This window comes from Brassica napus, chromosome A2 (genome assembly GCF_020379485.1).
Source record: "Brassica napus cultivar Da-Ae chromosome A2, Da-Ae, whole genome shotgun sequence".
Taxonomy (NCBI): domain Eukaryota; kingdom Viridiplantae; phylum Streptophyta; class Magnoliopsida; order Brassicales; family Brassicaceae; genus Brassica; species Brassica napus.
This window is the reverse complement of record NC_063435.1, coordinates 601,070-625,678: the sequence shown is the minus strand read 5'-3', so window position 1 is coordinate 625,678 and position 24,609 is coordinate 601,070. Positions and strand designations below refer to the sequence as shown.

General features: G+C 36.8%; 7 protein-coding genes across 9 annotated transcripts; 2 read left to right on the top strand and 5 right to left on the bottom strand.

The window, feature by feature from the left end:
• Positions 1-130: 130 nt before the first annotated feature.
• LOC106385334 (heat shock 70 kDa protein 10, mitochondrial) lies at positions 131-11,176 on the bottom strand. Of its 2 annotated transcripts, XM_048747468.1 has the most exons (7): positions 10,939-11,176; positions 10,765-10,841; positions 10,596-10,674; positions 9,678-10,244; positions 8,394-9,014; positions 8,170-8,299; positions 131-354 (listed from the first exon to the last, which is right to left on the bottom strand). In XM_048747468.1, the coding sequence occupies exons 1-7, from the start codon at positions 11,011-11,013 to the stop codon at positions 146-148; spliced, it is 1,758 nt and encodes a 585-aa protein (XP_048603425.1). In that variant the 5' UTR covers positions 11,014-11,176; the 3' UTR covers positions 131-145. The 2 variants fall into 2 exon arrangements, with proteins under 2 accessions (XP_048603425.1, XP_048603423.1); XM_048747466.1 differs by lacking the exon at positions 131-354 and having other exon boundaries at positions 7,482-8,299.
• Positions 2,352-6,851, bottom strand: LOC106382940 (serine carboxypeptidase-like 19). The gene is made up of 15 exons (XM_048747553.1): positions 6,311-6,851; positions 6,064-6,209; positions 4,986-5,062; positions 4,800-4,887; positions 4,396-4,430; positions 4,205-4,307; positions 4,075-4,112; positions 3,891-3,992; positions 3,715-3,801; positions 3,463-3,624; positions 3,320-3,391; positions 3,119-3,237; positions 2,900-3,016; positions 2,750-2,795; positions 2,352-2,655 (listed from the first exon to the last, which is right to left on the bottom strand). Exons 1-15 carry the CDS (start codon positions 6,430-6,432, stop codon positions 2,575-2,577), a joined length of 1,395 nt encoding a protein of 464 aa, XP_048603510.1. The 5' UTR covers positions 6,433-6,851; the 3' UTR covers positions 2,352-2,574.
• On the bottom strand, positions 11,164-13,667 carry LOC106382946. 2 transcript variants are annotated; one of them, XM_013823042.3, is made up of 7 exons: positions 13,113-13,667; positions 12,896-13,037; positions 12,631-12,810; positions 11,977-12,117; positions 11,819-11,901; positions 11,655-11,748; positions 11,164-11,568 (listed from the first exon to the last, which is right to left on the bottom strand). In XM_013823042.3, exons 1-7 carry the CDS (start codon positions 13,439-13,441, stop codon positions 11,479-11,481), a joined length of 1,059 nt encoding a protein of 352 aa, XP_013678496.1. In that variant the 5' UTR covers positions 13,442-13,667; the 3' UTR covers positions 11,164-11,478. The 2 variants fall into 2 exon arrangements, with proteins under 2 accessions (XP_013678496.1, XP_013678497.1); XM_013823043.3 differs by lacking the exon at positions 11,655-11,748 and having other exon boundaries at positions 13,113-13,534.
• LOC106383399 (putative protein TPRXL) lies at positions 13,621-16,136 on the bottom strand. Its single transcript, XM_048747527.1, has 9 exons — positions 16,015-16,136; positions 15,877-15,930; positions 15,670-15,732; positions 15,326-15,382; positions 15,014-15,061; positions 14,809-14,856; positions 14,523-14,654; positions 14,265-14,410; positions 13,621-13,855 (listed from the first exon to the last, which is right to left on the bottom strand). The coding sequence occupies exons 1-9, from the start codon at positions 16,097-16,099 to the stop codon at positions 13,763-13,765; spliced, it is 726 nt and encodes a 241-aa protein (XP_048603484.1). The 5' UTR covers positions 16,100-16,136; the 3' UTR covers positions 13,621-13,762.
• Positions 16,137-16,369: 233 nt separating this feature from the next.
• LOC125581659 (guanosine nucleotide diphosphate dissociation inhibitor At5g09550-like) lies at positions 16,370-18,895 on the bottom strand. Its single transcript, XM_048747491.1, has 11 exons — positions 18,740-18,895; positions 18,350-18,496; positions 18,156-18,263; positions 17,913-18,085; positions 17,710-17,821; positions 17,494-17,637; positions 17,312-17,413; positions 17,115-17,239; positions 16,801-17,011; positions 16,637-16,711; positions 16,370-16,551 (listed from the first exon to the last, which is right to left on the bottom strand). The coding sequence occupies exons 1-11, from the start codon at positions 18,824-18,826 to the stop codon at positions 16,498-16,500; spliced, it is 1,338 nt and encodes a 445-aa protein (XP_048603448.1). The 5' UTR covers positions 18,827-18,895; the 3' UTR covers positions 16,370-16,497.
• Positions 18,896-19,539: 644 nt separating this feature from the next.
• LOC125581664 (protein PELPK1-like) lies at positions 19,540-20,947 on the top strand. Its single transcript, XM_048747499.1, has one exon. It carries the CDS (start codon positions 19,648-19,650, stop codon positions 20,782-20,784), a length of 1,137 nt encoding a protein of 378 aa, XP_048603456.1. The 5' UTR covers positions 19,540-19,647; the 3' UTR covers positions 20,785-20,947.
• A 2,038-nt stretch (positions 20,948-22,985) lies between these two features.
• On the top strand, positions 22,986-24,151 carry LOC125581690 (40S ribosomal protein S15-4-like). Its single transcript, XM_048747547.1, has 4 exons — positions 22,986-23,117; positions 23,196-23,335; positions 23,421-23,478; positions 23,714-24,151. The coding sequence occupies exons 1-4, from the start codon at positions 23,115-23,117 to the stop codon at positions 23,960-23,962; spliced, it is 450 nt and encodes a 149-aa protein (XP_048603504.1). The 5' UTR covers positions 22,986-23,114; the 3' UTR covers positions 23,963-24,151.
• Positions 24,152-24,609: the final 458 nt, after the last annotated feature.

Here is a 24,609-nt window from a genome sequence, read left to right as displayed (position 1 = left end):
ATACATACCCGAAAGCTTTGAAGAAACTCGCATAGTTTTGAGCAGTGTGTGAACTACTCCATGAAGGTTGAGCATTACCAGCGAGCTGCGAACAAGAACGTTTCAAGAGCAGATAACAAAAAACAAACACGTTCCATGCCTAGATTCAATAATTAAAAGAAGACCCTAGTTTCAAGTCCTTTCTTTCCTTGTCTTTCTGAGCGTCTCTCACCATCTTCTGAATATCATCCTCTGAGAGTCCACCAGATGATCGGATTGTGATCTGTTGCTCCTTACCTGTCGTCTTGTCCTTGGCAGAGACAGTGACAATGCCGTTCGCATCGATGTCGAATGTTACTTCTATCTGAGGGATGCCTCTTGGTGACGGTGGAATGCCCACTAGCTAGATCTTTGTTCATGGTTTTTGGATTTGTAGTTGATGTTGTTGAGATTGGTGAAGCTCAAAGGAAGATAGGGGAAGTTTTAAAAATTAAGCCTTTGGCTGCTTTAGCTATGATTGATGAAGGAGAGCTAGACTGGAAGATTGTTGCTATCTCGTTGGATGATCCAAAAGCTCATCTTGTCAATGATGTTGATGATGTTGAGAAGCATTTCCCGGTACGAGCTAAACCGGGACTTAATCTATAGGCCTTATATGGATTTTGTGTTACTGACCTTTAAATGTGGTGATATCAGGGTACATTAACAGAATAATTATCAGACTCGAGTCAATTCTTGATTTTAGTTCTTTTAAAAGAGATTTTGTTTTTTCACCATCTGATCTATTAAAACAGGAGTACAAAATTAAATTAATCCTGAGTTTTCAATATTAATTACTTTCAAATGCCACTGAAACTATTATTACTCTTTCCTTAAAATTAGCTTGTCTTTATCGATTATTTAATGCTATACTATACACTACAAAAACGGAAACAATGACTTAAAGTCTTGAACATGATGAAATGTTAGGTTATAAATCGGATGACTTCAAATTAAATCATCAATTCAATTATTCTTTCGTATCGTATAATTATATAGCATCTAACATTCCTCCAAAACACTAATTAACATTAACATCATGTTACTGGTACCGTAAACTATAATAATATATCGTATAATTTTTTTTTGTGTTTACGTTAATATTAGATGGTGTAGTTTTTTTTCCAAATCAGTTCTTCTTTCCTTAACATCCAAAAAAGGAAGCAGTAGAACATGAAAAAAAAACATCAAATTCAAAATTTAAAAACATAATTGAAATATATTGCATATAATTAGTTACCAAAAAAAATGGAAAGCGATTCTGATTTAACCAAAAATATATCAATACTATATTCATGTTACCATCGAAATATATTGCATATAATTAGTTACCAGAATCATTCCTCCCATAACCTTGCGCATCAATCAACATTTATTTTTAACATTAAATAATTAAAAGTTATCAATTATTGGTAACAAGAATATCTAACATAATAAAGATAATTGATTTCTATCAAACGATTAGCTATATTCTTGGTAACAAAAAATATTTTATATTTTTGGAAAGCGATTCTGATTTAACCAAAAAGATATCAATACTATATTCATGTTACCATCAAAATATATTGCATATAATTAGTTACCAGAATCATTCTTCCCTAACCTTGCGCATCAATCAACATTGATTATAATTAAAAGTTATCAATTATTGGTAACAAGAATATCTAACATAACAAAGATAATTGATTTCTATCAAACGATTACCTATATTCTTCTGCTGTCTCGATCATCTTTCTTTATAAGAATTACTTTGAGGGTCATGATCGGATTTGTTTTTGTTTCTCTGGTTATATTTCTCTGGTACACAATCTTTGAATTTGTTTTTGTTTCTATTGAGGAAGATAGAGAGATCGAAGAAGATAGAGAGAGAATAGAGAACACCGACAGTTTGTTTCTCTGGAAGTTCCCAACAATTTTTTTTACGTTTCCCGGAAGAAAAAAAACTGTTACAGGTGGGCTTTTAAAATTTTCAGGCTTTTTTAAATCAAATGGACACAATTAGTTATCTATTTAACCCAAACTTAAGCCTTTAATTAAATTGTAACTATGGTTGATCATAAATTTATTTTTTCTTAGACTACTCTTAATAAAAATTTTAATATGTTATATTTCCATAGCCTTAGAATAAATATATCTCAATAAAAAAATTATACCTTAATTTTCCTTTTCATATATCATACTAACTCATAATTATTTATTTCATTATATTTTAAATTGGCAAAATTGTTTTTTATATTTCTTATGTTAATGCATCATTATCATCATTTTTATTTTTCATATTCTCTATTTCATATTAAATATGTTGATAAAATTTTATTACTAACACGGATACATTTACTATTAAATGTAATACAGACTACCTAATACAAATAAATCATGAATATAAACAAAACAAATTTGAAACAAAAATAAACACCCGCCCGGTCGGGCGGGTCATGATCTAGTTGATGATAATAAAAGGTCATTATTATTATTAAATTTTTACTTAATAACCATAAACGAAAAACAATAAAAACTCATAAAACTTTTGAGAGAGAGAGAAGTGAGTGAGAATCTTCAGAGAGATTCAGCATCAATCCATCTTTTGAACATAAGTGAACATTGGTCTTGATTATACTCAGCAGTGTGTCCTCCTCCCTACATATATCAAACACTCTCTATATCATTTGTAATTCTACCAGTAGAAACACTAGAGAAGAAAGAAAGAAAGAAAGGGTTTAGAACTTCTTGCCTTGATGGTTGCAAATGTCATCTTATTTGCATAGCTCCTTGTATATCTACAAAACACAGGAAACAATCTGAGTGTGTTTAAAGATCATTCAGGAAGGAGATATGAAAGTTGATGATAAAGGAGTGAAACATGACTTTGTTTTCACTTTACCCAGCAACTTGATTGCTAGTCATCATCCAAGGTCTCCAGTCATCAACAATGGAATAGTTGAGAGATTTGATCCATGCTTCAGTTGAAGAGAAAGGTACCATCATATCATGATCGCCACTGTTTAAAATTTTGCAAATATTTAGTTTGTGACTTAATCATGAATGCTTTTGTTACTCAAAAAAAAGAAGAAGATGGCGCATCAACAAACAATAATCTTGCCTGTAGATGAGAGAGCGGAAGCCTTTACGGCTATTGTTAACGTGATATGGAATGGCATCGTGAATATCATATGTATATGGTATGTTTAGGGTGTTGCATCTACTCCATTTTCCAAACCCCTGCATAATATTTAAACATTTAATTGGTCAGGTTGTGTTAAGTTTTCAATTTAGAACAAGAAACAAAGTTTCACATAGGTACCTTCTTCACGCCTAAAGCGCTTCGTACATTTTCATCGTTTGCCCAAAAGGCAGACAGAAAATAACTATAAGTCTGAGAATACGAAAGTGTTATCATTAACCTATAAATATACAAAATAACCAAAAAAAAAAGGAGATTCTTACGAAGCATCTAGGAGGAGGCAATGATGATGAATCATTTCCTGAAAACTCCTTGAGTTCTCTTCTTCTACTGGTTCTGATGTTAGGTAGTGATATGTCTGGTAAGACATAATCTACTTTGCAGTTTGGTAACAAAATCTGCTCTATGTATATCTCTGAGATACACTAAGAACTCAAACAAAAAAAAAGAGACAAGTTAGTTTGTGAAAAATGCATGCAGATACTTCGTATGGTGTTTTTTACTATAATCCTTACCTGATCATAAGCTTGAAGACCATTTGAGCATTTTGCATTACTTGGGTCTACGTTAAAGAATTTGCCTCCACAATTTCTTTCAAGTGACTGCATATAGTAGTGATGTAAACAAGATTGTAACCAAATGTCTCAAGAATCACATGATCGATGATGATGAAGAAGAAAAAATCATATACCTCGTGGAGCTCATCTGAAATCAGTCCCATCCGATGCGCAAATGAAACTCTATGATTTGATTCAAAGTTTGCACTTACCGTAGGGTTTCCAAGAACATATCCCTGCTCAGTTTATATAAATAAATCTCAACCGAATATATATATATTCAGTTAAAGAAAAAAAGAGGGAATATAGTTTTGTTACCTGAATATTTATCAGTGGTGTGAGACCTTTCTCATTTCCTGTTTTCATATTGTAAAATGTGATCAAAATATTTGATATAAAATATAAGAAAATACAAGAGAGGCATAGGTGGGTGGTAAGTTGAAAATACCAAGTAAAATCTGTTGCACAACTCCTGGAACAATCTTCCCGTAGTATGAATCTCCACCAACATAAAATGGATTTGATATGAACTCAGGGTGATCCACAAACCACTACAAGCAAGAACATAGTGAAAAGTTTTAGAAAATAAAGCCAAAATCATCAAGAAAGCTAGGCTATAAGAAAGAGAGAACACTCAACACTCCTAGGGAACTGGTCGATTTGGTGAAGTTGTTGTTAAGCTAGATGGACTTCCAATCTAAAACCAATTGGTGCTAAGTGGAGTGACTCATCCATCTTATATATTGCTAAGAATCCCTTCCAATATCCGATGTGGGACATTTATCCCTAATACGCCTCCTCGAGATGATGGCTCTTTGAGCGTCAATCTCGGAATGTTCGGGCAAAGATCGATGGGCCAACTTTGGGCTGGATCGATAATGGATCGGATTGGACTGCGTGGATCGGGCTCTGATACCATGTTAAGCTAGATGGGCTTCCAACCTAAAACCAATTGGTGCTAAGTGGAGTGACTCATCCATCTTATATATTGCTAAGAATCCCTTCCAATATCCGATGTGGGACATTTATCTCTAATAGTTGTTTGGTGTCGCTCGTCTCAGCAGCACGCCGAGTTTTGGCATAAGAATATCCAGAACCAGCAGGAGATTCCAAATATAAAATGTTAGCCACCTGAAAAAAAATTGAGTATACATATACACATTCTCTTTAGAAGCAAGATGTTGGTATTACAGAGGAAAGCATTATAAAATTGGTAATTAATCTCTCGCCTTTGTCCAAGAATAAGATGTTAGCTCTAAAGGAGGCACTGTCCCATTATACACATCCCCTTTAAATGCCAATGGACCTGAGAAAAACATTTAAAATTAATAAAAATCACACAACACATTACACATGCATAAACTAAATTATATATCACAGAACACATGCATTAATTAGACTCGTCTTAACCCTCCAAACATTATAAAAATCACACAACACATGCAACAAGAGAGGCCCTAAATTTTATAGAAATTTTAGGGCTCCAAATTACAAAAACAAATACTTTTACACGGTAGTTAACATATTCTCTTAGTTAGATTTTTATTTTTATTTGAATTTAAATTGGACTTCTGTTTAAATTAACTAGGTTTGTGATTATTTTTGCTATATTTTAAATAAAACTATAAAGATTCGACTTCTAAAAAACTGTAAATATTTGATCACATTGGTCTTTTCTTTTATATGCTATGAGTTAGATTTATTTTATATATTTATGAGAATTTGATAAAGAAAATATAATATTTTCAATATATATTTTACTATAGTTAATTTAAATGTTAAGATTTACATTTTTTACAGCTATCAACATTTTAATCAAAAATTTATATCTTTGTATTTATATTACAAATTCATACTTTTTGTTCATGATTTAAAAATTTTATTTTATAAAATTTTGATGAAAAAAATTTAAAAAACGTTTATGTAATAATTTAAAATTTTTGAGAGTTATATATATATATTATTAAAAATATATCATGTAAAATATATTTTTGAACTCGCGTCGGACTTCCGAAAACGTTTGCACGGTACTGCATGCAACTAAACTATTTTTTACAGAACGCATGCATTAGTTACACTTGTCCTAACCCTTAAAACATAAGAGAATCACACCACACATGCAATTAAGCTATTTAATACTGAAGACATGCATATCAATTAGATGTGTTTAATTAGGCCAGTAGGCCTTAAAATATAGTTTCAAGATGGGATCCCTAATCAGAAACACGAAATCACACAACACATGCACCAAGTAAACTAGTTAGTTAGGACTCATTAAATACAATTAAAAAAAAAAGATTTGTTTACCATTTCCAAAGAGTAAAGCACAAATGGAGCTGCATCCAGGCCCACCAGTGAGCCAAATCATGAGAGGATCTTTATCTGGATTTCTCTCTGATTTCACAAAGTAGTAGAAGAGCTCAACATCTCCAGATTCACCAACACTCACATACCTTATTATATAAAACCACATGCAGCAAAGAAGAAAGAGACATGTCTTAGATTAAGGATTTTTTTATAACAAATTGAAGTGAAGAGATGGACTTCATTTTACCCTGTCTCGAGCTCAAAAGGAAGAGGACCTTCAAGACCAGGAAGATACTTCACATGCAAAGAAGCATGTATGGAGATCAAGATGCTCAACAGAAATAAGACTAGAAAGTAAATATTTCTCATTTTCTCCGCTTCTTAGTGTCACTAGCCTTGCATGCAAATCAGTAGCTCAACGAAACATAAACCGAAATGCGAAGAAAGAACACTGCGAATTTCAGTGAAGACAAATTAGCAAACGCAGTGCTCGAAACGTGGCTACCGTTTACGTAACAAGCGTGTTGGCGCCTTTTTCAGTGTTTTGTTAACCGGACCGGTTGGACCGTTTTGTTTGGTCTGTCTGTTCTTCGTTTTTCTCTCGTTTGTCTTATCTTTTAACAAGCTGATAATAACTAAATTACAATTTGTCTTATTGTAACCAACAATTCTCTCACGAGCATAACCGTCATCAATTCAAACCTTAATCTATGTGACTGCATAGAAGAAGAAGACAACACACCCATTCTATTTTATATTTATCTTGACAAGTCTTCCCCCACGTAAGCATAAGCAACTCTGTTTCTTCTTATACTCCATGTCTAATTATTTTGTTTGATAAAGTAAGTGCATGTTGCATATTAATCCGAAGAAAATGGATCTGTTTGCTATAGTGAAAGATGGAATTTTATGAAGCACACTTGTAAGAGGAGAACTAAAAGTGGCAGCAGGGAATAAAATTTATTACATCCAAATTTCAACACCTTCGATATGATCTAAGAACAAAGAAAAAAAGAAGCAAACAAACATAGCCTTCAAAAAGCCTAACACCAAAACAAAAAGTTAGATCTTACTTTCTCAAAGACAATGAGAGTTTGAAAAAACGATTCTCCTCTCCATTATTACTCTTTGTTCATCTCAAAGAAACTCTTATTGGAGACTTTGGCAGCCTAAACCAAGCATAAGTTAAGCTACTCTTATACATTTAAAATGAAAAAAAAAAAATCAAAGTGTGGGCAATGTCATCATACCTCTTTCTCCTCTATAACGGCATTGCTTGTGTTGGTAGTTCCCAAACTAGACCCAGCAGTGTCATTCACACCAGGTTTCGATCTATAAAGAAAAAGACACATAGTCAAAAGCTCTTTTCTTTCTTCTTCCTCTACATGATTTGGTATAGGCAGCAGAGGAACAGAGAATGAAATTTTGAAACGTTTCTCTTATATAACAAAAAGGTTTTATAGCAGAGAGAGGAGCATTAAGTTTTGTTCGCCACAGAAACAACTTATTACAGGAACAGATCCACTGCTCCCTGTTTTTATGACAAGTTGCATCGAACCCAACCATGATCTAATCTAACTTCTTAACCCAGATGAAGATTTAGTCGCACTCTTCACTTCTTCACTTCCTCGTAGTCAGCCTCTGGAGTCTGCTCACTCCCTCCCTGAGTTGCTCCTCCTCCTGGTGCAGAACCTCCACCAGACATATGCTCTCCTATCTTCGAAACAGCTTTGTTCGCCGCATCGATCTTAGCCTTAATCTCATTGACATCATCTCCAGCCGAAGCGCTCCTTAGATCCGCCACAGCATCTTCAATCTCCTTGGCGACTTCACTAGGGATCTTCTCTCTGTACTCACCAAGACTCTTCTCTATGCTGTAAATCGTTGTGTCCGCTGTGTTCTTGGTATCGATCAAGTCCTTTCTTTCTTTGTCTTTCTGAGCGTGCAACTCTGCGTCTCTCACCATCTTCTGGATATCATCCTCTGAGAGTCCACCAGATGATCGGATTGTGATCTGTTGCTCCTTACCTGTCGTCTTGTCCTTGGCAGAGACAGTGACAATGCCGTTCGCATCGATGTCGAATGTTACTTCTATCTGAGGGATGCCTCTTGGTGATGGTGGAATGCCCACTAGATCGAATTCTCCCAAGAGCTTGTTGTCTGATGCCATCTCACGCTCTCCTTGAAGCACTTTGATCCCAACTTGTGTCTGATTGTCTGCTGCAGTTGAAAACACCTTCAAGACACAGCGAATCAAAATTGAGACTTAACTTATAAGAGTGTAACCAATGTAGGAATCATTGCAATGAGGAATGACTTTGCAAGCATACCTGACTCTTCTTCGTGGGGATGGTTGTGTTTCGGCCAATCAACCTTGTAAAGACACCACCAAGTGTTTCAATACCAAGCGACAGAGGCGTCACATCTAGAAGCAGCAACTCTTTAACATCACCACGGAGGATACCACCTTGAAGCGCAGCTCCCATAGCAACAGCCTCATCAGGGTTAACACCTTTGCTAGGAGTCTTCCCAAAGATCTCCGCAACAACACTCTGTACCTTAGGAACACGTGTCATTCCTCCAACGAGAAGAACCTCATCAACTTCCTTAGCACTTATACCAGCATCCTTGAGACAGTTCTTGCAAGGGTCACGGGTCCTCTCGATCAAGTTGTTCACCAGAGTTTCGAACTTTGACCTTGTTAGGGTGATGTTGAAATGCTTTGCTCCAGATGCATCAGCTGTGATAAATGGCAGATTGATTTCGGTTTGAGAAGTTGATGATAGCTCAATCTTGGCCTTCTCAGCAGCTTCTCGAAGCCTCTGCAGAGCGAGTCTGTCTTTTGCGAGGTCGATACCCTCACTGGTCTTGAACTCATTTACCAAGAAGTCTAACAGAGCATTATCAAAATCCTCTCCTCCCAAGAAGGTATCACCATTTGTGGCTTTCACCTGAAAAGAGAAAATCAATTTTAATAACTACGGCTGAGATTTTTAACCGAACCAAACTTGCCGATTATTTTGGTTGGAAAGTTCGGTAACAAAAAAAATCAATTTTCCGGCAAAGTAATCGGTTAGTTCGGTTTTCTAAAATGACAAAAATTCAAACAGTACCAATATTATCTGAAATTCCGAACGAACTAACCAAAATCGAAATAACCAAACTAACCGAAATAAACTATCATAAATCCGAACCAGAATAACCGAAATTTTTCGAATTTTATTCAATTTAAACAAAAAGTTTAACCGAACTAACCGCAAAACAGAAATTTCCGATTAAAAAAATTCATTTTCCGGCTAGATAATTGGTTAGTTCGGTTTTCTTTAAAAAAAGTTCAAATTCCGAACCGAACTACCTAACCAAAATCCGAACCGAAATAATCAAACTAACCAAAATTAACTGAACTTTTTGGATTTTATTCAATTTAAACCAAAAAAATTAACCGAACGAACCGTAAAATCGAAAACTTCGATAAAACTTTTTGAAAACCAAACCAATGCGGTTAAATCCGGCAAAATTTTATCCAAACCGAACTATCCGAACCGAACTATCCGAACCCGCAGGCCTAACAAGAACAATCCTCAAACAAAACCTGATAAACCAAAACCACTTACCTCGAAAACCCCATTAGAAATCTCCAAAACAGAAACATCAAACGTCCCACCACCAAGATCAAACACAGCAATCAAACCCTCCTTATTAGTCATACCATACGAAAGCGCAGCAGCCGTTGGCTCGTTAATAATCCTCTCCACATCCAAACCAGCGATTCTACCAGCATCTTTCGTAGCCTGCCTCTGAGCATCATTAAAGTAAGCCGGAACCGTCACAACAGCCTTCTTAACAGACTTCCCCAAGTAAGCCTCGGCCGTCTCTTTCATCTTCGTCAGCACAAACGCTCCAACCTGACTAGGAGAATACTGCTGACCGTTGGCTTCAACCCACGCGTCGCCGTTAGGCGCGCGCACGATCTTGTAAGGCACCATTTTCATCTCTTTCTGCGTTTGCGGATCGTCGAATTTTCTCCCGATCAAACGCTTTGTTCCGAAGAGTGTGTTCGTTGGATTGGTCACAGCTTGGCGCTTGGCTGGTGTGCCGACGAGAAGCTCTCCTTTGGGGTTGAATGCTACAACTGATGGTGTGGTTCGTGCGCCTTCGGCATTCTCAATGACTTTCGGATTCTACATAAACACAAAGTTATTAGATCCAGAGAGATCGAGCTCAAGCTGACTGAAGATGATAATCTGTTTTATTCATTATGATTCTGTTACGATGTAACCAACACTCTAACTAAAAGGTCTTAACCGGTTTAAACCACATATAACCGTAATACAATTTAATAATATTCGGTTTAAACCACATATAACCGGATTCTACATAAACAAAAAGGGATCGAGCTCAAGCTCACTGAAGATGATAATCTGTTTATTCGTTATGATTCTGTTACAATGTAACCAACACTCTTAACTAAAAGGTCTTAACCGGTTTAAACGAGATATAACCGTAATACAATTTAATTAACAGTCTCATACCTTCCCCTCCATAACGGCAACGCAGGAGTTAGTTGTACCCAAGTCAATACCGATGACGTCATTCCCCGCAGGCTTGGAGCTGAATCAATTAGAAGAAAGAAAAACTTTTGAGCAGAAACACAGCGAGAGATCTTGGTGTTAGCGAATAGATGGAGAGATCAATGAATACCTAAATGCTCTTGAGAAGCTTCTCCAATTCTGAGCATGATAAGAGCTGTTCGATGACGTTTTCTCGCTGCGCGAAAGCTGCAACAAAAATTTGATCAGATCAGGTAAGATTGCAATAAGTGAAGTTCAGATCACATAGTCTTTTCACTCGAGCCACAGATCCGTGAAGACTTACGCATTTGAAAGCTGAGAAAGGAGTGGAAGCGACTTCGCGGCGTCGCATCGAGCGGAGGAGAGCGGCGGTAGCCATGGTTTTGAAGTGAAGTTCACGATGCGATTGATTCGGTTAGGAAGATACGAAATGGTGCGATGAATATGCGTCTTAGTCCGATTAAGGGTTTAGGGTTTTAGAAGGTATGAAAGTTTCTATTTATAGAGAAAGAGAGAAGGTTCTAGGCGGTGATGCTTCTCGACGTCGACGATGATAAAAAAAATGATCGGTTACAAAAATGTACACGAAGCTTTAGGAAACGACATCGTTTTAACACATCGAGTAGTCGAAATAAAAATACAACACAAAACCGTAAAAAACCAAAAACTGAACCGAAATGTAAGGTCGGTTAAGGGTAGCAAAACCGGTTCAAGAGAAAAAAAAGCTACTCAAGTTCTTCTCTCCTTCATCAGCCAGTTATAACTTGATCAGCCCTTTGCGCGAAAAGGTCAGAGACACGAGCTTTGAGATTGGTCTCGCTGACGACTGAGTGTGTGTTCTCTCTCATGTTGGATTCTTTGCAGTCCATTCATTATATTCATCCATTCTTATGATGAACGAGCTTGAACAAGTAGTTCCACCTCCACCATAAGCCTTTTACCAAAAACATTGAAAACATATAAGTCTAGCCAATCGCTATACCAGAAAGAGCTTACACTCAGGTTCTGAAAAAAAAAAACCTTAGCAACTTCAGATGTATCGGTTGTATCATCAGTACTTCTCAAGCACATTTTGAGATTGTTCCGTTGCATGAACGTAACAGCTCCTATTGGCCTACTTTCAAAAGAGATCTTTACTAACTAAACTATCCACAAATCTTCATAAGGAAAACTAAAAAATTTACCTCAAACCAGCTGCAGCACTTTGTAGACTAAGTAGCTTGCCTAGCTCATCGCTTAGTTCATGGTTACCATCTGCGCGTATTGCCTATAACATTAAACAAAAGTTCAACTCAATCAATGATTCTTTTTGAAACAAGAGGAGTTCGATGCAAAGGTGTACCATGCATTCTCCGTAAAACCCTCTTCCCAATCTGATCTTGAAAGCTTTGTTCTGCTTCAGCACTCTCTTTGCATCGATAAGCCGGGAAGAAAAATACGAGCTCCCATTAGCAATGAGGTCCTCTGAACTTATCCTCAACAGCTACAACATAGAGACATGAAAATGATCCACTAAGAAATGATATACGGACATGCTCAACATTTCAAGAAACAAATTAGGCCTGCGATTTTGAACCAAACCGAACAAAATTTTTGGTAAGTTCGTTTAGAAGTTTGGTTCGATTCGGTAGGTTTTCTAAAAAAACTCCTGTTTTGGGTTCGCAATTGATTTTCATTCAAAAAAAAATTATTATACCCAAACCATACCAAAAAACCGAAACAAAGTAACCAAACTAACCAAATTTCGAACCAAACTCATAGAAATAACCGAACTAACCGCATTTATCCAAAATTTAAACGAAATTTTAACAAAATCTAACCAAAATCTAAAACTTTGGTTTGCTTTTCAAAAATCGAACTAACCGAACCGGATGGGTTAACATTAAGATTTAGGGTGAACCAAACTAACCGAAAACCGAATTAACCAAAAACCCAACTACCTGAACCGAATAACCCGATCTAACCGACCTCACAGGCCTAGAAAAGAGCATCGAACCTGTTCGTACATGTGCGGATTCGTGATGCAGTTAACCTTTGAGCGCCACTCCTTTAGTCCAAAACTGAAAGCCTTGATATCCGGTAATCTCCATCGTCTAAGATCAATATCTTCAATGTAATCTAGAACTGATTCAACTCGAGTTCTATCTTCATCATCTAGCAAACTGATAGATTCCCCCTAAAGCACATAACACTGTTCACATTAGATACCAATCAAAGCAAGAGTCATTACTAAATCATTACTACAATTATCCTTTACTAACCTCGGAAGATGCGAGTTTACTCGAGAAGTATTCATACACAGCCTTTGAGCTACTCTTGTCAACATCCACATTAACCTTAAACCTCTTCTTCACCGAGCCGAGCTTTGAAGCTGCTGACTTTCGATGATCAAAACAAATAATCCTAAAACCCCACAAAGAAATCGAAGATTAAACTCTAAAGATCTAAACTTTAAACACAAAATGTTAATAAACATACTCGCAATCTCTTGTAGCGACAAAGTCTTTAGGAGGAATGAAATCGAGGAGGTAACACCTCTCGAACCCTTCCAAGGAGAGATCTTTGACACTGAAGGGTACGACGGAAGAGAAGGGCAAGATGAGAGAGGGGAGGCGGAGGCGAGAGTGGTAGAGATGAGCGAAGAGAGCTGAGAAAGCGCCGGAGAAGGAAGGGTAATTGTATAGCACCAAGTTTGGGACTTTCTCTTCAAGGGCGTTGGATATGGCTTCGAGCGCCGCGTCTGATCGAAAACTCCGAGCAGCCGAGAAACGAAGCTTGTACGACGGAAGATATCGCCGGGAAATCATCTACGGCGGAGATTTTTTGAGGTTTTGGTTTTGTTCACGACGGAGAGATTTTTGAAGCGGATAAATTGCATTGAAGGACACAAACTTTACATTTATTCTTAATTGACCTTTATATTTGTTAAATAGTTTTTAAGCCATTGATGGTATTCTCTTTATTGACATCAAACCCGGAAATGAAAAACATTGACATAATGAGAAAAAGACAAGATCCTAAACATTGACAGAAAGGATAAAAGACCATGAGAGGGTTCTTCTTCAGAGTAATGAAGAAATACAAATTTCAAGAACTGTTTGGTAACTTGCAAATAAGGATTAATGGTTTTAGGTGGTTAGCTTGGAACTCTTCTTGCACTTACACCACATGTCCATCAAGGACTGACATTTATTAATGTCTGTTTCATTCTCGTCGAGGCACTACACATATAAAACACAAAGATAAGCTTTGAATAAATATTAAGATTCGACAATAGATAATAGAAGAACGTAACCAAATATCATTTCCAAGTCTAGCTTTTTTGTTAATTTTGAATAAACAAACCAAACCTAATGCAAATATATTATAAGCCACATGCATCCTAAGTTTCTGAAGTTATAATACACAACTAAATTATGGGGGTATATTTTTTGTTTTATATTTTTTAGAAATTTAATTTTTATATTTGTGTTTTTAGTCATGTTTGTCTTTTTATTTGTATAACATTTTTCTTAAATAATTAGTAAGAGATTTTAATAATGTATTAAAATAGTTTGACCACACATATATCAATAGGAATGTTTTAATAGAATAGATAGATGCAATGCATATAAAGTGGTTATTACTTACATCTTGGAAAGCTTTGGCTTGAGTGACACATGCAATAGAACCACTGGTACTTGCAACTTCGGCTGCTGCTGCTACAGGGTCTTTCTTAGAGGTTCGGTAGTTTTCTATAGCATCCTTAATTTCGTCTATGAAACCAGAAAACATCCCTAATTTGAAAAGAAATAAAAATGACGTACCGTAAGCAAGGCGAACGTAACCAAACCATCATCTAAAATGAAATTGTTTAAAAGCATCCGAAAGGAAAGTTAAAGCGCATACCTTCGTCATCACTACTACTTCTACGTCTCCTCCGGAAGAAGTCATAATCATCATCACTACTACTACTACGTCCCCTCGAGAAGAAGCCATGATCGTTACTAGTATTTTCGCTCGAGTGGGAGTCATGACTAGCTGAAATCCACGAAGAAAAACGCTAACATAACAAGAACTAAAAGAAACCTATAAAGTTCATTAAACAAAATAACTGATAAACCGAATAGATAATCTCTCGCAACTAATCTCAAATGATTTTCGAGAGATATGGCTACATACTACGAAATATTACCAGTCTGAGGAGATGGAGTGTAGCCTGCAGTGCGTGGAGTAGATCTTTCTAAGCAACCAGTAACCAAAAACATTACAAATATTCTCACATTAAAAAGTGCATATATTACATAATAGAACTAAACAATAAGAGAAAAAAATTATAACGATGAACGACCAAGAAAACCATATATTACATAATAAAACAATTAAATCATATAAGTTACCAGTCTTAGGAGGTGAACTGTAGCTTGAAGGACGTGGAGAAGATCTTTCTGGACAACCAAGAAAAAGGTAACTATAAATCTCACATTGAAATGTGTAAATGACTTATGCGGAAAACGAACATGCTGATAACTGGAACCAAGGGAAAAAATGACATCGTTGTATTTATAATAAAACTAAACAACTAGAGAGGATAATCATCGCGACTTGCAAGCTATCATTTGCCTAAACACACAAAATTTGAGAAGTACTACTTCTAAAACTTCTATCTCCACAGTCCAAAGAAATACAACCCAAACAGAAAATTTAGTTACCAGTATGAATAGATGGGCTGTGTGAAGCTGTTGATCGAGGGCGAGGAGAAGATCTGCCTGCACAACCAACAATAACAAAAGACATCTAGATTAAATTACATATACACAATTTAAAAACCTAAAAAAGATAAAAAATACTTGTAAATATCCATATGTACTTGCACGTTTCACTACTATTACTGTGACTTCCTTGATAAACGTTTGATCATAACATACAAACTTGATTGCTAGATTTACAATAGAAATATATAGTTCTAGTTGAGATATTTTATTAATTTTATCATTAACAACGATCACACTTAATTACTCTCTCTAAGAGATCTATTGACGAGAATGAAATTTACCACTACTACTACTAGTAGAGCGCCTGCTTGAAGATGATGCACGAGGGCGAGATGGAGAGCTTTCTACACAAATAAGGAACAAAACATTTCATAATACACATGCAAAAAAAAAGGGATTAAGGGATTTACTAAACCCTAAACCAGTTATTCTCTTGCAACGTAAGAGAGATACATCCAAAAACAAAATGGATTATATAAGGAAGTTACTAGTTCGAGGAGACGAGCTAGAGGAGGAGGAGGAAGAAGAAGAAGAGGATCTTTCTGCACAAACAGAGAAAAAACACAAACAAATCACTCAAATTAACTTCGTTAAAGAGCATCTCGTAGACACAGATATAATTTCACCTTCGTGTCGTTTTCTAGGCATTTTGGAAGATTTTGGGCAATGAATAAGTGATGAATTATCTGGATAAAAAAAGTTGCCCAACATATATATATATATATATAATATTTTAATTGATTGCAAGTCGATTTCTCTTGGAGGTGAAGTTTACTTTACCAACACGTTTTTGCATCCCAAGTCAAAAAGAGAATATATCGGGAGTATAGTGACTAGGAAGATACTACTTAAGAAAGTATCTCAATAAATAATAAAATAACATATAAAATATAAATATTGGTGGATATCCCAAAATAAATTCTACTACAATAATTTTTAAAAATTTCTAAATGGATAATTATTGAAATGCAATAACAAATATGTAAATATATAAACTATTAGGATGGAGTTTTCATATTTTAGAATATAAATATATAAATATATTTTATTTTAGTCAAAAAATCCCAGCAGGAACAAATAAAATGAATGAAATAACAAAAGAAAAACTATCAAGTTTCTGCAGTAGCACTCGCAGCACTCAAATCCACAGACAAATCAAGAGTCTGCAAAAAAAAAAGAAAAAAAACTCAGTATTCAAACTGTTGTATTTACTTCTGAACCAAGAAACATAGTGATGAGTGTTTATACCTTTCCAGTGATCTTGGTGTACATCTCTAGTACATCCTCGACTGTACTCTCGAAATGTGTTGTTGCATCATAAGTCTGATAATAAAACAAAGAAACATCAAGAAAATAAAACAGAGATGAAAATTACTTATTAGATAATATGATGTACTATGATATTCACTTACACCAGATATGAAGCAGTTATCTTCTTCTTGCTTATTGGTTGGAACGTATGTGTCATAAGAATGGTAGAAGATCTCATCTATAGGTCCAAGTAATTCGATTCCAGGTTTAAGCTCTTCTTCTGGACTATCAGTTTCAGCTTCTGCAGAGACAAAAGCTATGTATTTGCCTTTTGGTGCAACGTTGTGGGCGTATGAGCAACAGAACAAGTACCTACAAAATCCAGAATCTCGTAGATTCATCTTCATTTTTTTCAAAGTAGAAGCTAGTCGTAATGTTCTATAATTAAATGTGCTATCTGATTATGATCTCTTACATGTCTGATTTGCGGCCGAGTTGCTTCTGAGGAAGAATGATTTGGACCGAGTGAGCATCGTTGGTTTCTGGAATAGGATGGCTCATTATACACACCGCTCTATTCACTTTCCCAACTTTCTTAACCTATAATAGAAGGGAACCGTCTTAGACCCGTACAACAAGTAACCTTTGTAGGTGAAATGGGTTTAGGGTTACCTTGTCAGACAAGTAAGAAGGATCACACACAACTTTCTTGCATTTAGCAGTTTCTCCCGCAGAAGTTACACCAATAGCTTTTCCGGAGCTATCAAACTCAACCTGTTAGGCATAATGTTAGAGATTCATGAACTTCTAACCATCTTTTAAGAACAATCACCAATTAATTGACCGTGTGTAACCTTGCATTCAGGCTTGTTTAGCATGTAAGTCCCACCATAAACAGCACTCAAACGCGCAAAAGCCTGTGGCAACTCTCCTAGACCATACAGTGGGTAGATGTAAGGAGATCCTCCTTGGAAACGAGCCAAAGATTCTGCGTAGAGCTTTACCACATAACCAAAAATGAGATTGAGATCAGAACATTGCCTTGTGGAGGAAGAAAGTAAACACTTCACCTTGATTCTCATAACAAAATCCATGGCTGGTTGATCCAAGTAGCCATCGTCATTGTGAAGCGCCAAGGCATGGCCGATGAAGTCGATTGTATCGTCTTCAAGTCCATACTTCCTATTGGGAAGAGAAAAACAGCGACAAAGCGTGTAACGTAAGAAACTATGATGTAATGACTTGAAATGGAAGAAACATAGGATCTACATACGAGATAATCTCTCTAGCTGTGACTTTGCTAAGGTCAAGTCCTTCGTGAGACTTAGGATCTTTCTCATCGTAGTCTTGCACATAGATAAAGAACTTTCTTGCACGTCGTTTCTCGAACAGACCCATCAATGGCGATTTTAGGGCTTCCACATCAGTGGCTGGGACTTTATAGATCTGTCATGGATGATCAAAATCACAGAGTAAATAACTTGTTTTTAAAAGATAAAATAGACTTAGTTACTACCTTGCCCTTCTTGTAGACGAAGCTACCATCAACGGCTTTGAAGTTAAGATACTTGGTGACATCAGTGTGAATTAGGGTTTGAACAAGGGTTCCATTAGCCATTATGAACTGCAATTCAAGAAACCATATTTTTTATTAATCGATTCTTATATAAATTCATAGAAATATTTTTGTATTTTGATATAATTAAGTACCTTTGGGATCATGTCGACATTGTATTCTCTGATTGCACCAAGATTTTCTTGCGGAGTGTCACTTCCCCTGAAACGCTTCCATAGCTGAGTGAGGTTAAGAGAGGATGACTCTCCTCCATAATAGTCGTTTCTATCCATATGCAGTACCTATATACATCCGTATGAATTAGGTTTTGAACAACGTCAAAAAGTTATGGTTGGATCATGCTATTTCATCGTTAATGACAATGTATGACAAAAACAAGATATGACATCATGTGATGTCAATCATACTATTGATATGACATGTCAAATTCATAACTAGCTAAAACAAAAACCATAGCTAAGCGTAAAAACTAATCTTTATATGAATGTGATGCACAGAAACAAGCTCAAGGATATCAAGAATACCTTGAGGCCATCGACAGAGAGAAGACCACTAAGGATACACTCCTTGAGACCAGTGCCAAGAACAATCACATCATACTCTTCATCCATTGTTTCAAACGATCTCTATCTCTATTACTGATCGTCTATAACTCTTATCTGATCTCTAATAGTTCTTGTTTTATTGGAAAAAAAAACTGTGTGGGAAGAAAAAGAAATAGAGGGTGATGTGTGGCTATTAACACAGTCTTACCACCACTAGCTCCAATCTTACCGTTTAACCTCATGATAAATTTGACGTTAATTATTAAAACCGCATTCTTAGGTAAAAAAAATGGTTCCTAAAAATTTACTATATTCAGACGAACGATTAACTTGCGCACAACGAAAAGGATCTAAGTCGTTTACCAACCAACACCTAAACCTCTTTTTTTTTAATGGCGTTTTCATACTAGCAAAAATTTACCAAATTTACGTGCAATAAATTCATCTTGGAACTAGTTTTGACTAATCAGAATCAACACAACTGAATAGAAAATTCTAAGACATACAATTGATCAAGCCTCAATCTTGATTTTCTAATATTTTCTTAATAAACTTTGTATAATTGATGACTATTTTCAAGATTGGGTTATTCGAGTTTATAAAATTTAATTAAACATTTACACGTAAACAATATAGGACCTAAAATTCAATTAGATTGAAAATGACAATGTAGATATACAGATAGAGAGGTTAAACGAACTTTTTTTATTTAAAAATCTGTACAGATTTTTCCCACCAAACACCATATCTTTATTCTTCCTCAAAACACCTTTAAATAGCCATCCGCATCAGAGACCAAAACTCATCATCACAAACAAACAACAAGAAAACACAACAAAGCAAAAGAAGCACACACAAAGAAGGCAAAACTTGTCAAGGAAGCAGACATGGCACGGATGAAGAAGAGTCTCTTTGCTATTCTCCTCTCATCACCACTTCTAATCATCTGTCTTATTGCATTTCTCGCTGATCCGGTTTCAGTCGGAGCTCGCAGGCTACTGGAGGAGATTCCTAAACCTGAGATACCAAAATTGCCTGAACTACCTCATCCAGAGCTACCGAAATTCGAAGTTCCCAAGTTGCCAGAGCTCCCTAAACCAGAGCTGCCTAAGTTACCTGAGTTCCCAAAGCCTGAGCTACCAAAAATGCCAGAGATTCCGAAGCCTGAGTTGCCTAAGTTCCCGGAGATTCCTAAGCCTGAGTTGCCAAAGATGCCAGAGGTTCCAAAGGCTGAGGTGCCTAAGTTGATGGAGACTCCGAAGACTGAGGCTCCAAAGGTACCAGAGGTTCCTAAGCCCGAGTTACCAAAGGTACCAGAGATTCCTAAGCCCGAGATGCCAAAGGTGCCTGAAATTCCAAAGCCTGAGTTGCCAAAGGTACCAGAGATTAAGAAGCCTGAACTACCAAAGATGCCGGAGACTCCGAAGCCTGAGGCTCCTAAGTTTCCAGAGGTTCCTAAACCCGAGATGCCAAAGGTACCAGAGATTCCAAAGCCAGAGTTACCAAAGGTGCCGGAGATTCCTAAGCCCGAGTTACCAAAGGTGCCTGAAGTTCCAAAGCCTGAGTTGCCAAAGGTACCAGAGATTAAGAAGCCTGAACTACCAAAGATGCCGGAGACTCCGAAGCTTGAGGCTCCTAAGTTGCCAGAGGTTCCTAAACCCGAGATGCCAAAGGTACCAGAGATTCCAAAGCCTGAGTTACCAAAGGTGCCTGAAATTCCTAAGCCTGAGTTACCAAAGGTGCCAGAGATTCCTAAGCCGGAGCTACCAAAGGTGCCTGAGATTCCAAAACCCGAGTTGACAAAGGTGCCAGAGATTAAGAAGCCGGAACTACCAAAAATGCCGGAGATTCCAAAGCCTGAGGCTCCTAAGTTGCCGGAGATTCAGAAACCTGAGTTGCCAACCATTCCAGAGGTTCCAAAACCTGATGTACCGAAAGTTCCAGAGATTCCAAAACCAGAGCTACCAAAGATGCCTGAAGTTCCCAAGTTGCCGGAATTTCCAAAAGTTCCTGGAACTCACTGAGCCTATTGAACTAGATGAAGTCCCACCCCCATTATCTTATATTACATACACTTCTGTCTGTCTATCTCATCGTCGGTTTCCTTAGTGAACCATATCTTTGTTGTTTGATCTTGTAGCTATTCTTCTTTTTCCTTTTTGATACACATATGCTTGTATTCTGTTATATTTGTATGTTTCATACATACACATTTCTTTGTATTTGATATACCTTTTTAATGGATTGAGTTACTTATTTATGACATGTTTCAGTAAAAATGTTACGAATATATATATATACTGATACTAAAGTCTAATTTCTCAGTTATGTGTTTGTAGAAAATCAGTAAAATGTTTTTTTTTTCAATAATCAGTAAAATGTATTGCAGAAGAAATTAAAGATTTAGGAGTAATTAATATATCTTCAGTTCGCCCTAAAGGTTTCTCTCTCTGACGCTCTTCCCTAGGTGGCCTCCTCCATGGATTTCCTTTTCAGGTTCAATCCAGTTCTCCAGCCTCCAACACTCTGAAGCAGCTCTCCCATGGCTCCGATGGTGATGGTGCCCCGTCTTTCATCACTCCGGCCCTCGTCTCCTCCGTTGCGACCCCGCCCTCCTCCAGATCCGCCGCCGTCTCTGCCTTCTCTGGTGCCGTTCGAAGCTCTCTCTCCGCAACCGTGTTCGTCGTCTCTTGCGCAAGCTCTCACTCCGCACGAACCACCAGATTCGCCGCGGTGTTTGTTTTCTCGGGTGCCGTTCCAAGCTCTCTCCCGGCCAGAACCACCGGATCCTCCCGACGCTTCATTCCGCCTCGTTGTTCACCTGCACTTTAACACACCATTCACCCTCTCTCAAGCGTATATTCAGAATCTGGAAACTCGATTTCCAAATCTGGCCAGTGGTGGTGTTGTTTCTTTTGTGTTCTTTGGTGCCACAAGATTTGGTTCTAAAAGTTTATATCCAAATCTTTTGGTTCGTGTTTGTGGAATCATCACTGTTCTTCGGCCATTCATACCATCTCTTCAAGTTCTTACCCATATCTTAACTCTAAAGCCTCCATCTAGGATGGCAACAAAGAAAAGTGGTGGTGGTGGTCTCCCGGTGTCTGCTAGCGACACTTCCTTCGCCTACGGGCTCCTTTCTCCTGTGGTATACAGGTATCTATTTGGGTGTGTCGATGACACTTCTTTCGCCTACTGGCTCCATTTTCCTGTGATATACAGGTCTCTATTTGGGTGTTTCGACCTCCATACCAGTCGTCCTTGTAAGGTCCTTCATGCTCATCATAGTTCTTTATTTACTATTTATTCTGCTACTGTAAAATGGTTTAGACAGCTATCTGTATGGGTGATGTTGGAATTGAGGTTCATGATCTTAGCTGGTGATATACCGATGGGCTTAGTCTCATTTGGTTCTACCTTTGTGACCTTTAGTAGCATTTATATCGCCTTGGCGCGAGCGTCTGCAGTATGCAGTTCTCTTATGGGTTTCATTCCGGATGTTGGTGTTGTGTTTGTGTATCTCTCTTCTTGGTGTTGGTGGCAGGTAGAAGAGAAATTCATTGTCATCTTTATCCCGATGAATATGGATGTGGCGGGTTTTAATTTCCCGCTTGTCCCTCGTTTGAATCAGTCTTTTTTCCTAATATTTCTTCCTATATGGAGTAAATTGGATGAACAAGTTTCGTTGGTATTGCAAGGATCTTCCTCCCATCGAATGCTCTTCTCTGCGTATGGTGCAGTGTGTGTTGTCCTACGGGTTACACTAGATGCGGTCTTTAAAGAAGCTTATGATGTTGTTGTGGTACGATTTCATATGGCTCCTTCTTGTGATTTGTGTCGCCATTCTATCCCTTATGTTGTTGTTGTTGTTTGTTTGGCTGTCAATAGCCCTTTTGTACTCTCCTTTGTTGGAGTGTAAACACATTTAAAATTAATGCAAGTTTAGTTTGATCAAAAAAAAAAGGAGTAATTAATATATAATCCAGTATATAAACCCACAAAAAAAAAGTAAAGAATACATGAAAACCGTATTGGTTTGCTTCTCTCGGTCAATCATCTATGGTTGATAACTTGACAGACTATATACAGTTATAGTTTAGCTACTTTTTCTCATTTATATTTTGACTTAGCTAGTTGTTGTTTGTTTATTTGATTTTGGAGGTCCAAATTTCCGGAGAAGGGGCCCCGATAAAGATTAAAAAAGAATATTCGTTGCACCTAATGAAAATTATTGTAGGGTTACTCCAAAGTATATATTGGTGCTTACGTGCTGACGTTAAGTTGTTTGTCGCTTGCTTGCGCAGACACTATTTTTAGGCTTACTTGATTTTTAGGGTTTCAACAATCTGAAGAAATGGTTAGTACTCCTCGATCTCTGTGTCTTTATAGTATTCTTGTGTTTAGATTTGTAACTTCTCGTCATGGGAATATGTAGGCGGATGAGGCTGCTAAGGCTGGGATCGTGAAAAAGAGAACGTTCAAGAAGTTTGCCTTCAGAGGAGTCGATCTCGATGCTCTTCTCGACATGTCTACTGATGATCTTGTCAAGCTCTTCAGTTCCCGTATTCGCAGAAGGTCTGCTTTGTCTCGTGTGTTCTAATATTTTGTCTCTTGATTATATATGAAACTAATCGGTTTTGTATGTAATTTGTCTTGATAGGTTCTCTAGAGGGTTGACGAGAAAGCCTATGGCTTTGATCAAGAAATTGCGAAAAGCAGTAAAACTCTAATTATTCCCATCACTAGTCCCTTTTTAATTTGATCGTTAACAACAAGAGAGAGAGTCCATGTGTCAGATTGTGTATCTAAGTATCTTCATGGTCATTGTAACTTGTATCTCAATTAATGTGCATATATGTTCATACTTGCTTTTTTATACATTTTTACCTTTTTGCACTTTGCAAGTTGCAACCAAATGGCTCTAAACACTAGACATTATGACTTTTTGAGCAGAAAAGGGATGCACCAGCTGGTGAAAAGCCAGAAGCAGTGAGAACTCACTTAAGGAACATGATCATAGTGCCAGAAATGATTGGAAGCATCATTGGTGTATACAATGGAAAGACATTTAACCAAGTCGAAGTCAAGCCTGAGATGATTGGTCATTACTTGGCTGAGTTTTCAATCTCATATAAGCCTGTTAAGCATGGTAGGCCTGGTGTTGGTGCCACCAATTCCTCCAGGTTTATCCCTCTCAAGTGAATGATCTCACTCTTCTTAGAGTCATGTGTTATGCTCCAAAATAAGACTGTCGTTGGTTTTTTTCTTGATAACGTTTTATCTTTGTTTCTCTAATTCCTTTTAGTTTTAGTCTAGAACAATTCTTCATGCGTTTCAATAATACAGAGCATTTTTTTAAATATCAACAGTTTGGTCTGTTTATTAAGTAGTATACTCGCACATGGCTGGAACCTTTTTATTTTCCAAATTATCCTATAAATAAAATTCACCAACATTACTAAACTAACCCTCATGGAAGAAAACTTACTAAAATCACTCAAATAAATCTATGACCATAAGGAAACAAATATACAGTTACTAAATAGATTTGTCATTATTAAATAAATTTATGGTTAAAAGAAATAAATATGCTGTAAACTAATTACAAAGAAACAAACATGTGGCAAAAATGCGTGGAAAATTAATTAAAATACGTGGTTAAAAAGAAACAAACTATAGGGACACTAATTAACTAGTTAGAATTAAGTAAACTGTAGCAGAAAGGAAGCTTGTGAATAATAAGAAAGTTTTCATTCATAAAATATTCTAATCCTTGTTATTTTTTTGTTAACAATCAAATCTTTGGTAGCTCTTTGATGCATGTTTCCTTAAAGAAAATGTTCTACGAT